The 15,991-nt window shown below is 43.6% G+C and overlaps 1 protein-coding gene across 3 annotated transcripts in view; it reads right to left on the bottom strand.

The window, feature by feature from the left end:
* Nucleotides 1–15,003, bottom strand: part of CRAMP1 (cramped chromatin regulator homolog 1) — a 52,944-nt gene extending 37,941 nt beyond the window's left edge. The window contains exons 1-4 of one of the 3 annotated variants that reach the window (XM_032125605.1): nt 14,918–15,003; nt 12,385–12,734; nt 3,167–3,360; nt 1,605–1,758 (exon numbers count right to left, since the gene is read on the bottom strand). In XM_032125605.1, the coding sequence (XP_031981496.1) occupies nt 1,605–1,758; nt 3,167–3,360; nt 12,385–12,733 (697 nt within the window). In that variant the 5' untranslated portion in view covers nt 12,734; nt 14,918–15,003. Of the gene's footprint in view, nt 1–1,604; nt 1,759–3,166; nt 3,361–12,384; nt 12,735–13,202; nt 13,294–14,917 lie in introns of those variants that run through there. The other 2 variants (XM_032125603.1, XM_032125604.1) reach the window with 2 other exon arrangements.
* Between the last annotated feature and the right edge of the window lie 988 nt (nt 15,004–15,991).

The raw sequence follows: 15,991 nt of genomic DNA, 5'->3' as shown, positions 1-15,991 counted from the left end.
GGGTCTGGAGCACAAGTCCTGTGAGGAGAAGCTGAGGGAGCTGGCTGGGATTGTTTAGCCTGGAGAGAAGGAGGCTCTGGGGAGACCATATCACTCTCTAAACTCCCTGACAGGAGGGTGCAGCCAGGCAGGGGTCAATCTCTTCTCTGAGGCAACCAGGCACAGAATGAGATGACACAGCCCTACTGCTGGGTCGGGGAGGTCTAGGATGGACATTAGGAAGAAGTTCTTCACAGAAAGAGTAATTGAGCATTGGAATGGGCTGCCCAGGGAGGTGGAGGAGTCACCATCCCTGGAGGTGTTCAAGAAAAGACGGGATGTGGCACTGGGTGCCATGGTCTAGTTGACAAAGGTGGTGATAGGTTGGACTCTATGATCTCAAAGGTCTTTTCCATCCTAGTTGATTTCTGTGATAAAGAGACTGTATTGTGCACTAGCTTCGCATTCCTTTAACTTCTTTCCACATCCATTTCTCCCTGATGAGTTATTTTTAACTTGAGAGGCCACAAACTGTGTAGATGAATTTACTATTCAAACTCTTGCTGATATTTTAGAGTTCTTCAGAAAACCAAAAAATTCAACCACCACAAACTGCCATGATTTATGCATCTTAGAATACACCATCAGAAGGACCAGAAAACTCTGGAGACTATGAATCAGCAAGCTAATGTGAGAACTGACATTTTTGACACCTTAAAATCAAAAGAACTGAATCTTAGTAAATTCTGGTCACTCTGAAATACGTTTCTTTAGCCTGTTATTCAGATTAGGCCACCCACAGACTAACTTGAAGCCTCTCTCCCCATTCCTAATTAGTATGGATTTGATAAAAATCCATTTTCAATTCTCATATGTTACTATTACTGTTACAAGACACCACCAGCAGTTATCTGACTTCCCAATTTCTTTTTCATTAAACCAGTTGCAGAAGGAGGGAAAAGAATGGGAAGGGGAATATGACACTGGGAAAGCTAAGTTATTGAACCAATGGTACAAATTCAAACTTCTTTAAAGTGGGAGCAAATATGTCACCATTTACACTTGTATTGCACTGTTTATTTATTTCTGCCTTCCCCCAAGAATTGCCAGGTGGTGCTGGGTCACTTGAAGTTTGCTTGATGAAGCCATGCCTGACTAATGTTTAGGCTGTTCTCCTTGAAGGTGTGTTCCCGAGAACACAAAAACATTTCCTTGAACCTGGCTTTTCCCCAGTAGTAACAGCAGGACCTACATTTATTATGGTGTGGTGAATTCACAGAATAGTAGTGATAGAAATACCAGGTTTTGAAAAGTATTTTTCATGAAACACAAACCTTGGTAGGGCCATGCTAACAAAACTAAGAAGTGAGACATGGTGGACTCCCCACTCCTGAAGGTCTCCACAGCCAGGCTGGACAGGGCATTAAGCAACCTGGTCTAGTGAAAGGTGTCCTTGCCTATAGCAGGGGATGGACTGGGATGGTCTTTGAGGTCCCTTGTAACCCAAACCATCCTGTGGTTCTACGACTACGTTCAGTATTTACTTCCTCCTCAGTATTTATTTCCTCACCTCTAAAAGGCAGGACTCCAACCCTTGCACCAAGCCCACTTTGGTGCATACTAACCATTGTCAAAGTCAATGTACTTGGAGATCTTGTGCCAGGTGCGGTAGTAGAAGTGCCGGACCTGCTCCTTGTTCTTCACCATGCTTGCTGGTTTGCCTTTTTTCTTGTATTTCAGGGCAATGTTGTTCTGGATAGCTTCAAAGTCCTTCCCATGCTGAAGAAAAAATAAAGCAAATTGAAATACTCAAACCCAAACTTGGATCTTGTCATAATTCAAGTCAAACAATGTCAGAGACTTTGGAATTCTTTGTGGGAAATTGGATTTCAGTGGCCATAAACAGAACACTGGTTTCCTTTGCTTTATATAAAATGCAATATAGATGCCAAATTAATTACTTTCCAATTTCTTTACCTGTTTCAAAATAAAAACAGTAAGTTGCTAGCAAATCAGAAAAAATCACCCATCTGTACTTACAACTGTGTTAAGTAGCAGAACTAAAAACACTGATTTTCTCCCTCAGCATTCTTTACTTTTCTCTGCATTTCCCCCACCATTTCTCACTAGAGTGAATGAAAAACATATTATATTTACCAGCTGCACTTTTATTTACAGTGCATTTCATATTACTGTTACTAGGAGTACAAAATTTGAGTTTCAAAGGATTTGATTTTATACACATTAACTCCTGCTATCACAAAATTTTTGTATTCAGAAAAGGTTGGGACTGATTTAAATACAAAGTAGGAAAACCTCTTCTGAAAGGCAGTGCCACAAAATGGATGGAAGGAGGGACTAAACAAACTGAGTTTCAGATCCACCTTAAAGCAAATTTTTAAAATTTTTCCTCAGTATTCAAAAAAAAAAAAAATCAGTGAAGTGACTTAAAAATTACTTGATTCCCAGGAATATTACTGCAATTCAGAGGAATTTAAAAAAGAAAACACTGTTTAAGTATTCATTTTGTCCACAAAATATATGTATGTGATACCATGCCTATGATGAAAAAACAGTTATTCAAAAAGATGCATGTATGCAGAGAAAACTCCCCATCACTGCTTTTGTTTTTACCTTTGGCATGCATTTTCTAAACAGAAATGCTGTTGAAATAATCACAGGAACAGGACAAGCAGGAATCCATCATATACTTCGTAAGAGGCAGAAGATAAGATGATGTACCTTTTCTTGTCTCTCAGCCCTAGGACTGAACTGACTCTAACCTCTTCATGGCCGAAGACTAAACACAATTGTCATTAGAACAGAGCAGCTTTTCTTTGGTATTACTACAGAGCAAGTGTGTTGCTTTTGAAAGTTCAGATGGGGACATTATTTAATTATTCTGCATTTGAAACAGAACCGTAATTCAATAACAACTGAAATGATTATAAACATTCATTAATAGAACTCAGAAATATTTCCTGTGTATTTAGAGAAAAAAACCCAACAAACTTGACACTTTTGACACGTGGCTTTGACTGACAGCTGTTTTACAGTGTATGGCCCCACAAATGCTCATGTGTAAGTGGCCTTCTGCTCCTGCCAGTCTCACCTGAATCAACCTTCTTTAGGAATATCCAGACTCTAACCAAAGCCATCTATGTCTGTTATTTTCTTCTACATGTACCTCATACAGTCCTTCAAAGAAGGTATTCTTGTCCTCCGTGCTCCATGACTCCCACTGCCGTCGGACCTTCTTCCCTTCCTCCTTCTCTCCTGTTGAGGAGCCCAGGTTCCTTGCTGCTGACTTGGAATTCCCAGCAGGATTACTGGGAGGAATTCCTGATGTGCCACCAGGTGCAGTCCCTCCATTATCTGCTGCTGTAAAAAACCATGACCAGAGTGAATATTAAACCAACAGGAGGATTCATGGATAGAGCTAAGGGAGTAACTCAGAATTTTCTCCTTTTTCACTTGAAATACAATGGGCAAATAATGAGGTTTGTTTTATAGAAATAAAATCTCAAAGCACAAAAAACAAGGGGAAGGTTTCAACGGCTTAATTTTGTATTTCCAGAAGTAACACAGACAAGCAGGAATGTACCACAGCAGCCTCTACCAGACAACCCTCTCTGATGGTTATATACTAGTGAGCTCTGCAGTCACTGCCCTGCAGCCAGGGGGAACTCCAGAGCAGTGCTGAACAGGGAGCTGACCAATGGACCAAAGTGATGTCTTTGGGGAAAATAGAACGCCACATCCTTGTCTTTGGTCCTGATCCTACTGCCTCCAGAATAACTGTGGAAAGGGAAGGATTGAGAGATGTCGACTTCAGTTCATCACACAACAGTGGATGAGCATCCAGAATCTCATCTGCAGTGTATGATCCTCAGAGCACCACCTCTGATATGGCCCATCTAGGAAAGCTCTAGTTATCCAAAGGCCAGCAAGTCTCAACCCATTCTCCTTTCCCAAACCCTGCTGCAGCTTTCAGAAAAAGACACAGAAGTGTAATTTTGATTGTCCCTTTGTCAGTTATCAGCATCCAAAGAACACGGAAAAAGATATGAAGATTGGAAATACTAAAATGAGAATAATGCCAGATAAAACTGAGAGAATTCGCTGTTTACTCAAGTAGGGACCCAGGAAGAAAACAGGATGGAAAATCCACAAACAAAACATCATGCTTGGTATGACGCTGTGTATCAGAGCGCTAATCCAGAAACCGAGGTCAACTCCCCAAAATGCGTTCATTTTTTTCCATAAAAATGTAACCATTCCCATTAACTTATATTTCCAAAATAAATTATCTTGAACTTTATTTAAAAATATTATTTACAATTTGACTGTCCTTATTGATGCAGACATATACTTAATAAAACAGAAGTCTTTCAACACTGAACATTCATTGCTCGTTATAAAGAATGCTCAGTACACTTTCCTTTTCTCCAGGCCTTTATGTCTTGTGTTTTACCTCATGATATACTGGCTTGCCGTAGTTTATTTGCTTATACACCCAGCTTCTACACTACAGCAGTTCCAACCAGTTTCCCTAATTTTTATACATATCAGCATAACTCTGTCTTTCATATTTAGGCTTAAAAAGTTCCGTTATCTTTACAAATTCAACTACATGAAGCAGGTTTTTTTACCTGACAAAGCCAGTATTTTATATATATGTACATATATATCTAACTCAAGAACCCAGATATCCCACTTTGATAATTCTAATAGTATTTTTTAAAAAGCGTATCAGAAGAATCTGCTGTTACAGGTCCACTATGCTTTACAGATTTGAAAGACTTGTATGTAAATCTTAACAAGTCAGTTGCAATTTGAAGGTAATTCCTTCGGGCAACAAAACCGTATTTCTCCAAATCCTATAGAAACTGGTTTGTTCAAGTAATGGAGAATATTTGAAATCAAACCTGGAAGAGAGCAAGGTGCATGAAAGTACATTTTTTTCCTGCATACAATAAATAGTTACTTGATATAAAATATGATATTGTGACCATTTTGGAGTTAATGTTTCTTATCTTTCTAGGGATGACTATTTGACTCTTGAAGAAAATTACTGTCACCACAGGGAAGCATGTAAGGAAAGACATGAAAAAACATTAGACATCTAGAAGAAAATGCACTTATAAACAACTTCTCAAATAAACAGCTTCTTTACTTCCTAAAGTCTTCATCAGCCACTGATAAAATAATTGAGACTTAGGCCATTTAATTCTGGCACTGTTGAGGTAAATCCTTTAAAAAAAGGTAACCACAAGAAAAAACCTGAGCACTTCAACAGAAGTTACCCAACACACAGAACTGACACTTCTTTATTCTGCAAATGTGAGACTGGAATATCACAGTTTGCACAGTAATGAAATACACATCTTTGGTCAAGAAGGGGAAAGTCAAACACATCAAACCCCAAACTCAATCTCCAATCTCCTGTTGCTACCAGCTCCCAACACAACAGATGTCCTTTATCAGAAGACAGGTACAGGATTTCAGTCCAGAGTCACTATTCTGATCACAGATCCCTAACTGCTGAGAAATCCTTCAGAGGAACAACGAATGCAGGATTTGGGGGTTTCACTTGTGTGTTGGGTGGTTGGGTTTTGTTTGGGGTTTCTGTGGGGTTTGTTTTCTTTTTTTTTTTAATACTTACACAAGTAAGTAAAATCCTAAGTCAACTGCCAGACGAACAGATCTTATCAAGGATTTTCTAAAGATTGTTCAGTACACTTGGAACACATAAAGCTTTCATTATTAAAAAGCAGAAGAAACTAAAGTGTCAGTGAAGATTTTATGGTCTTATTACAATTTAAAGTTCAGTACACTTTCATTTACATTTTAGTTGCAGGCAAAAGACGGACTAAAGAGTTCTATTTGATGTGCTGAGGGCTCCATGGACTCAACTTCTACACAGGACATGTAGCTCATAATTGATCTTTTGTTCCTTTATGCACACAAACTGTAGTCCTGGGAAGTTTATCAAAATCTTTTTTGTTTTAAACTCTTTTATAAATTACCATCCAGACAATTGTTCAGAATATTGTATATGAAGATCTAAAAATCTAAATATCCTGTCACCTCTACAGAACTCTTACATGCCATCCAATTCTTCCAGGAACAAAAGGGTTTGCTCATTCCTTTGCATAAATTTTCTTACTACTGTGCATGGTAATATTTATCATTGGGTTATCTCAATCCAATCTAGAGTATACTGAACCTTGGTATGGCAATGGAATGTACTGTATTCTAAAACATAGGACTATAAACCAGAATAAAAGGGAAAAATAGTCATACATCATTAAATTACCCCCCGTAAATTCATTACCTCAATCTTACTGTATGAGATTCTTGTTACATACCGAACAGTTAACGAGCTTTCATCCCCTCACTAATGATTGACGACTCTATGATTAATTCCCAATAATGGATGATTTAAAACTTCATCAATGCATTAAAACAAGAAGCTCCCCTGAGGCCAGCTATACCATTACTGCTGCAGAATGCTGGGGCTCACTCTAACAACCTGCTCAGGCGCTTGTAAAATGATGTAAAGTCATTTATAGAAAAGACAAGACAAAGACAAGCTGGACATTCTCCCACTGTCTACTCATTTTGCACCACCCAGCCAGTGACCTGGACATCCACACCATTACAGCTATGGCAACTCCTTCCCTTTGCTCCAGGTGTGCCAGAGCACCAGCACCTGTGTACAAGGTACAAGGCAGTCATTTGGATATGCAAGTTCCCAGCATATCCCCTCAGCTTTCAATACACAGTTTGCAAAGACTTCACGTTTTTGTACTCAGTATTTGAACTGCAACCCCCAACAAAATCATGGGTCAGAACACCAGTGCTCCAGGGAAACTTATTCAGTCCTTTTATCCAGTGTTCTCCACCCATGTATATGCACCACATTAAAACTTCATTTATCTGTGTCTGGCATAATATCATCTCAAACTACATTCCCATGGAAAAAACTGTCTCTGTAGTTTTAAGCAAAACATAAAACATTTGCAAAAATTTATATAAAGAGATTTAAAGACTGCAGTTTAAGAATCTGATATGAAAATTACAAACAATGGAACACACGTATAAAATAACTGAGACACTGATAGTATTGGGCTCTCACCATGGCTACAGCCACAAATTCTTCCTTCTAGGTAGCATCTCAGAGTTTGCCTTTCAGACTTCCACTGACAGCTCTTACAGGCCAGCTGATTCATATCTTCTGTGACAGATTACACACACACGGAAGCTGGAATCCCCAGAGTAAATTCTCACTACACCCATGTATCCCAACACACAGGCTGGGTTACAGGCTTAGCTCACAACATCTCAACTTCTGGAGTTACCAGTAACCGTAGGTGGAACATTCATTTGGAAATACCTTTATAAACAAGATGGTGCATTCACACTCTTGCATGCCACAGCTCAAATGCCGAGTGTTAGGACTAACTCACTCCCCAAATTGTGGGATACAAATGCCAACTTGTAAAAGACAAATTCCCTGCAAGTCAACACTTCATTTTGAGTGCTAACTTTATAACTGGAAAGGAAGCTTCTACTCTGTATGCCTCCACAGGACACAGCATGGACTCCTGCAAATGGCAAGTTTAGAACAGCTTATGTCTTATTGCATGGTTATGCCACACAGTGTTCTTGCTGTGAATTAACATCCAAAGTTTGAAACAGAAACACAGAATATTCTGAGTTGGAAGGGACCCACAAGGATTATGGAGTCCAACTCTTACCTGACTGGCCGATATAGGAACTGAACCTGCGACCTTGGCATTCTTAGCATCATGCTCTGACCAACTCAGCTAATCTCAGGCTCAGCTGGTAACTATCCTACATGGACAATGACAGCCTACCTTCTTCTCTTACTAGTTAGAAAATTAGAGGTAGCTGAATGTGTTTAAAGCATACACAGTGTCAATTATCAACCAGAGCCTCCTAACAAACCTATGCTGAAGGCTTGCTTCTCTATGGACAGGATATGTTTATTATACAATGTATCAAAGGCAGCACCAGCTGAGCTAACCAAGAAGAGCTATAGAAACCCCCCATGGTTTCTTACACATTTGGTCACGTCTCCCATAAATCACTATTCTCATGCTCTTCCCTAAGAAAACACCCATAAAGTTCATGCTGAAGTTCCACTTAACCCTGCCTGCAGCCTTGCAGGCAGGTCCCTGTCAGAGTTCAGCACCTACTGCACAGGAGGAGAAAATCCTCCTCTTGCAGTATGGGATGAGATATTGTGGAGTCCTGGTCCTCAGCGACTTCCAAAGGGAGGGAGGGAGAACTGAGGTAAGCGGGACAGCAAAGAATGAATGAAAGCATGTCAGGGTAGGATGGAAGGAGAGGTACCAAGTGCAAGTGAGATGGATAAAATTAAGGATAATGTCAGAACAAGGGACTGTGCCAGTAGTTAGTGAACAGTGGTTCATGTCCTAGAGAAATAATGTTGCAGGAGTAACATCTCAAATGAAGGTTGTATACAATATATTCTGCAACATATGAACTCAGGAAGATACAATAAAACACACTGTAAGTACATACATCAAGTGTATTGGTATCTACCTCCTCTCTATAGGAGGAGACAGTAGCTCATTTAACCTGTATGTTACCAAACATGAAACTTTGACACGCTGAAACAAACTAGACTGCTTTTTAGCAAGTTCTATACCATGCCAAAAGATGGAACGCTTTAATTCAACTAAGCTTTCAGCTGAATAAATCCTTTTTCAAAAAAGAACTTCTTATTACTGCAAAAGAAACCCAAATACTTGTTTGAGCCATTCTACACATTTTAGGAATAAATCCAGAACAACAACATGAAAGACATCTTCAAGCTTCAGCTCATCACCATTAGGCTATTCCTCCTGACTTCATTCTGCATTCAGAAAGTGGATAAAAACACGGAAATGGCAATACTCTACTCTAGTTTAAGCTACATCTACAGCATATGATGGCAATGTATTCCACACTGCCTTTTACCAACGTGGTCCCAACATACACGTACATACATATTCCATCCACTCTGGCTTCACGGACCAAAGCCCCAAAACACATCTTAACACCCGTGCTCAGCAACCATGTGGCATGTTGGTGTTTGAGACACAAACTCTCAGAAATCCCTCTTTTTCAGCAACCTTAACTTGGTCTGCATCTCCTCCCTCAACAAACCTCCCTGCATATAAACTCCCAAAATAAACTGTCTCCACACCACTAGTTCTTCAAGCTCCTGCTATGGTTTCATGCAAGTTACTTAAAGACTTCCTTTCAAGCCTTCATGCTTCAAAAGTCATGCACCAGTTGAAGCGTAGATTACAACCTTGAAAACATAATTAAAAGATGATCAACAGCTGAAAAGAATACGATAATAATTCTTTAAAAATGCAGAGATTTAGATATTTGTGCAGGAAATTTGAGAAACTTTCCTGCAATTCCAAATGGATTGGCTACTGAACTGAAATAGTTTCCAAACTTTATTTTGCTGTACTACTTCCTTGTAATTCCTATGTAATTTTTGCCTTAAACTCAAAAGTGCACCTCAGTACACAAAAGGAAAGAGACAGGATTCAAAGGTGCAATTAAAAAGTACGTCAAGGCAATCTGACTATTAGCAACATGTTTACACACTCTACAAGGCAGAACTTGGAAATTATTATGAGCAAGCTTTTGTGAGCCTCAATAAGATAAAGTTGAAAAGTCACCAGCTGCTGAGTGGGCAAACTCTTTTTATAGTTTACAGCCAAGTTTATCAATTATTTATCTGCTAAAATTAAGGACCCTAAAAGCATGAATGCCAAAAGTAAAAAGGTAACCACAAGAAAAAAATACAGAAACACACAGAAAAAAAAATACTATTTTCAAAACTTTTTTGAAGACAAACCAATGCCTGCTGAGCAACTACAATTTGAAAGAAAGTATGTGCATTGATCACACTCCTTAAAAATTAGCAAGTGTTTTCCCTTCAGAATACAGAGGTTCTAGAAGTAGAATCACTTCAATAAAATGTTAACGGTTACACAACATTATTGAATGCCTATGACAAAAACAAGTTTCTGGTTTCACTGGACCAAGCATAAGCATGGTCTGGTCACTCCAGCTGGCCACTGTCAGAGTTACTTCTACAGCCATCACCTTGACTTTGACATAAACAATGCAAAAACTTCCAGGTTTCAGAGCTGATGTAAAGTACATGCACTCCAGCTTTTCATCATTTTTATACTTACAGAGGGAGGAGAAAGGTAGCGGGACAGCTGATGAAAGGATTTAAGTCCAATCTTTATTAGCCATCTCCACCCTTCCATTCATTCCCTATCAGAAGCTGGCTCTGTGAGACATTTCGCTCAGAACACAGAGTACTATGAATTCTGATCACAAGGCATTCCACTGGGGAGAATTTAGACAAGCCTGGAAAACCTCTCATTATGCATCTCTGAACATAAAGAACTCAAATTAGAAAGGATCCTGCTCCATGGCTCTTTCTCCAAAATCTGACAATTATAATCTCAACCATATCAGAGAATTCAATCAGTCGGACACATTCACACCAAATCTGGTCAGGCAGAGCTGTGGCTGGTCTTAAAATTGAAAAAGTGAAAGCACAGTCATAATTCTACCACTGTCACTGCCAATGAATTTAAGAAGTTCTCCCAAATCTGACAACATGGTACAGTGACTGCAAACATTATCCATGACTGGTTACTGAGATAATATTTTCTGTTCTGTATGTAATTTTCTTAAGGTTGTTTTGGAATCTGAATTGCAAAAATGAATGAAATTTCTTTTCCTATTTTGTTGATACTCTTAGTTAAAAATCATTCTGCTGTTCTAGAATTGGAAATAAATGTTTATGTACAAATACACCAACATGAATATACGCTTGCACAAACGTATGTATTTGTTCACACGTGTATCCATTTCCAAATCAATGGAATAATTTCAAATGGACATACTCAACTTGCAAATCACGTACAAGACGTATTTCAAAGAAACACCTCCTCGCATCTAATACTATTTACAATCCTGGAATTAATTATACGTAGCTAAACACTCCTGGGTATTTCATTTGTTTGTTTATTTGGTTTCATGCAACTGGAAGAGAAATTAGGTAGGCCTTTCTGTTCTGTCCTCTACCACCACACAGAGTTTCCATTTAACATTCAAGATATTAAAGAGGGCTTACTAAAGTATTTAGAAATACTTTGTCAATTATACCAACTGCCAAGCAACTGAGTTCAAGAACTTTTTTCTGATATGACAATAACTAAAACATCCCAGTTTGCACTCCTTTATTACTGCAACACAAAACTATCATAACTACAGTGTTTACTTAATGCCCAGCACGTGCACACCCCTGTGACGGACAAGAGTGTGGTAACCTCCAAGACACATTCATGCTACATGGAACTATAGTTCAATTTAGCAGACGAGAGTAAATTTTATCATTTTAAAAGTTGATGCAATCTTTTCAGTGCTGTTTTTCTGAAAAATTCATAGAAAATAACACTTGAGTACTTTAGCACATGATATCCAAAATTAGGCTCAAGTACAGCTCAAATGCAGTGCTAAGATGTCATCTAGTCACTGCTGAGCACACACAATGGCACCAAAATATTCAAATATCCCTGCTGCCTTCCAGCCATTCAAGGTAGAAACAGCTCAAAAAAAAAAAAAAAAACCCAACTAATTCTTGTCTCCAATGCTAAAGTGAAAAAGCAGGTGTGTGTATGTCTGCACCTACAGACTTTCAGATAAAAACTAATCTTAATAAAAACTCAAATCACACAGAAATGCCCAAACTGGTCCGAAACAGTAAAACAGGGCTTGTGAAACCTTAGAAACAAATACGTCAATATGTGTATTTCATTGCTGTTTCCAAAACAGTTATTTGGATCATAGAAATAATTGGGGGAAATCACCAATGTCTTGTGGGTTGTTTTTTTTTTTTTCCTTTGCTAACTAGCACCCAGTCAGTATCTTGTTATTATCCAAGAACAGAATTCAGAGTGCAGCCCCCTGATTACACAGCTAGCTAGAGTATGATTTCCTAATCAAAATACAGGAATTTCCCAAAACTCGAGAGAGATGAAATAAAGACATTAAAGATTTGCCTCATAATGTAGAATTTTTCCTTCTCCACATAAACATCCAGACCCCCCATTTCTGGAAGTGCAGAGAGGACAGTGGGCAGCAGAGAAGCTGAAGCCTTGGGACACAAAGAAGATTTCAGCCATGAGAAACAAGCCCCAAAACACCACCCCAAAACCAAACAAAAGATGGCATCTACAGAAGGAGAATGACAACCCACAGCCCCACAGGTGCCTCCCCTCTTTGCCATCCCCCTTGTCTGCATGTTTTTAGGGTGTCAAAACACAGTACCTTTGCCTTTTCCGGCAGTGCTGCTGCCAACAGAGGAGGATGCCTGGGAATCCTTCTTCAGTCTCTTGCTCTGAGGTCTGACGCTGGACCTGAGAAAATGATGCTGGTCCTGGCTCTGGGAGGGCTGGAGAGAGGCCGGGGCCGGTGACAAGTTGGGGTTCGGTGTAGGGCTGCTGGTAGTGTTGCTGTTAATGATCTTCTCTTCTTTCTTTGTGCTGCTGCTGCCTGGAGCTGCCTCTCCTCCTCCTCCTGCCCCTTCTTCTTCCAGGGACTCCTCATCTCCTCCTGCTCTCTTGCCCAGCTTTTTCACCCCTTCCTCCCCGCTGCTCTCTCCCAGTTTCACTGTCATCCTGCGGGGGAGGAGAGGGAGAAAAGAGCGGGCACACAGTCAGGCCGGGGAGCCCCCCGGGGAGGCAGAGAAACCCCTGGGCTGAGAGGGGAGAAGTTTAGCTGCAGAAATTCCTCTCAACATGGCCGCCGTTGTTTGTTACTAAATCCCCTTTCGTTTGCTGTCCCGACCCAACAACCTGTGCCGAGGGCGGGAGGGGGAAAGCCCCGCCACAACCCCCCCCAAACCGGCCCAAACGGCAGCCGGGGCCCCCCGGTAGCCCCCCGTCTCCGTCCCGAAGGGCTCCGAGCCGCCTTTGGCCGAGAAATCGCCCGGCCAAACTCGGGCGTGTGGCAGCGCTCGCCAGCGCCGGAGGAGCGGCAGCCGCTGGGCCGGCGGAGCAGAACGGAGCGGGGAAGCGCTGCTCCCCCATCCCATCCCATCCCACCCCTCCGCGGGTCCCGGGCCCGGGGCTCTCCTCTCTCCTCACCGCGGAGCCGCGGCCCGGCCCGCCGCGGGGGGGGGATCCATGCTCCTGGATGCGGCGGCGGCTTCTCCTCCTCTGTGTGTGTGTCTGGGGCTGGGACTGGCCGAGGCTCCCGAGGTTCCCGCTCCCCTCCGCCCCCACCCCGCACCTCCCCGCGCTCCTTCCCGCCGGGCAGCCCCGACCCCGCCGACGGCACCACCGTGGGCCGGGTCTGGGCTGCCACCGGGAACGGGCAGGGACCGGCTCCCCAAGCCGGCACCCCTGGCCGCCGCCTCTGCTGGGGGAGAATTAATGCCACCCCATTTTTTTTTTCTTTTCGCTCTCTCTCTCTCTTTTTTTTTTTTTTTTTTTTTTTAATTTGGAGGGCAGTAAACTCCGGAGGCACCTGCAGCGGTTGTGAACCATCGGTTCGTTGCTCCCGGCCATGCAGAGACCTTGGCCAAGCAGGGCAGCCCTGAACCCCTGTGTGCCAAGGGAGCATCCCCGGGCTTTCGAAGGCATCTGTCAACTTTTGAACCTGACATTGATGACCACTTCCTGTGCTGACTTCACAAATCCTCTCAATTCTGAAGGTTTTTTTCAAATACTTGGAACAAAATGCCAGATATGAACACAAGCTTAAGGCATCAAATCACATTACCTGTTAAAACCCAACAACTGTTTTAGTTTTTCTTAAAGAGTGTAAAAATATTACTGACAGCACATCTAAAAGAAGTCAACTTCCAAGAAAGAACCAGTTAGAGCACCCAGCAAGGAGCAGCACTTGGGATGCAGCTGCCTTGTCAGCATGGCAGGAGCCATCATCCAACTTCCATCTAGGGAAAAGATAACCAACAAGAGGAGGAAATTCTGAATATCACAAACATTGGAATGACTATAGATTAGGCTGACACCAGGATAATGAGGTTCAAAATAAAGGAGATGCATCAACATGATAAGGCATACAAACTCATGAGGTTACTGCTTATGTGTTCTATTCCCACTATTAAAATTATATTTTTCCCTCTAATTTTCACCTAAACCCCTGAACCCATCCAGAATTGTGTTGGGGAATGTTTCAGTCTTTGAAAATGCTCAATAAACTGACCTGAACTGTGGATCTAAACGCACATTGAAATTAGTTATTTATTCACCTGACAGGTCCTTAGTTACAGACTGGTTCTTCACACACCAAACCCTACAGTTTCTAGTTATTTCGAGGACAGAAATCTTCAAATTCTGACAGTGTGTGCTCAAAAACTTCGTGTAAGCAAAGCTTAAATAATTTCAAGCTTGGTTTTATTACTCCAAATTAAATGATGCACCCACCCACTGACATCCCCCAACAATTAGCGAGGGGGAAACAAAGAGACACTCCTTGGGGAAAGCTCCTTACAGGAGCCGAGTAGCACACCCCAGGATCTGCTCCACTTCTCAACTGCTGGCTCCTTCTAGCATTCTGCCTAAGTCCTACGTGCAGTTTCCCCGTTACAGCTGCTTTTGCCTTTCGTTTTCACCATGTTCTTCCTTTCCCTTTTTCTCCCAAAGTGAAAATCTCTTCAGCCTCGCTGCTTTGGTCGTGCACACCCTCATGGCCGTCCCTCCGCTGCCTTCCGTAAGAGCCGCAGAGACGCGTTCCCCAAGTGCGGCCGGCCCGGACGGGAGAGCGGGGCCGAGCCAGTCTCCCCGGGGCCAGGTGCGTCCCGCCTCGCAGGCTCCATCCCCCACCCCTGCCTCACCTGCTGCATCAATGCCGTCACGCAGCCTCCGCGTTCCGGCTCCCTCGCCGGCGGCTGCCTCGGCTGCTCCGGCACCCGCAGCCCCAGGCACCCCCGGGCTGTGCCCAGACCCGCCAGCTCGGGAAGCGGCCGGCGCGGAGCCCAGCGGCCCTCCCAGTTTTGCTGGCGGCGGCAGCCCCGCTCCCGGCAGTGGGGCCGACCTCTTCCCCGGGCTGCTCCGAAACCCAGCCGCGGTCCCAGCGCCGCCAGGCTCGGCTGGGCTCGGGCCGGGGCTGGGGCCGCGGCGGTTCCGGTTCCTCCTCGCCCTGCCCGGGCCGGGGGCGGGGCCGGCGCGCGCGGGCCCAGCTGAGAGCGCCGGCGATCCCCGCCCCCCAAACAACGCGCCCCATTGGCCGGCGGCGAGCGGGAGCGAGGCGGGGGCGGGGCCGCAGCCCAGCGCGAGCCAAACAAAGCGCGGCGCGGGGCGCGTGACGAAAGCTCCGCGCAGAGGAAGAGGCGGCAGCGCGTGTCCGCCGGGGGCGGGGCGAGCCCCCGAGATCTGGCTGTTGATTGGCTGAAAGAAACACCAATTGAGAGCCCACTAGCCGAGCCCTTCGGCCGGGGTCCGGGATGCCATTGGTCAGGGGGCGGGTGATTGGCATGTGGCGCAGTATTTGTGGCCGCCGGGCGGGGGCGCTGTGGCCGCGGCTCCGCCATGCTCGGGGTTCCCCGGCTCGGGGCTCTGCCCGCTGAGCGCAGAGCGGGGCCGCTGGGCCGGGCTCGCTGCCTGGCGGCACCGTATCGGAGCTGTAGTACTGCTGGCTCTCGCTCCCTTCGCCGGGAACCCGGGGAAAGCCGTGGGGCCGCTTTCTGTGGAGCATTTGGGGCTATTCCTAGGCTGCATTTGGGAACAGGCGTCCCCCGTGAGGCCCTTTGCTGGACTAGGGTTTGCTGCCGGGCGTCCTTCTTTTCACAGCGGGCGCTCCTTGATGTTGACTGGTACTTTTACGTGGTGACTTCACGTTAACTGCTAAGCAAGATAATTTGTAAAAATCTTACAACTGAGACCGTGTGAGATACTTTTTCCTTTGTAAC

Source organism: Corvus moneduloides, chromosome 16, assembly GCF_009650955.1.
Source record: "Corvus moneduloides isolate bCorMon1 chromosome 16, bCorMon1.pri, whole genome shotgun sequence".
Classification (NCBI taxonomy): Eukaryota; Metazoa; Chordata; class Aves; order Passeriformes; family Corvidae; genus Corvus; species Corvus moneduloides.
This window is presented reverse-complemented; position numbering and strand designations above follow the sequence as displayed.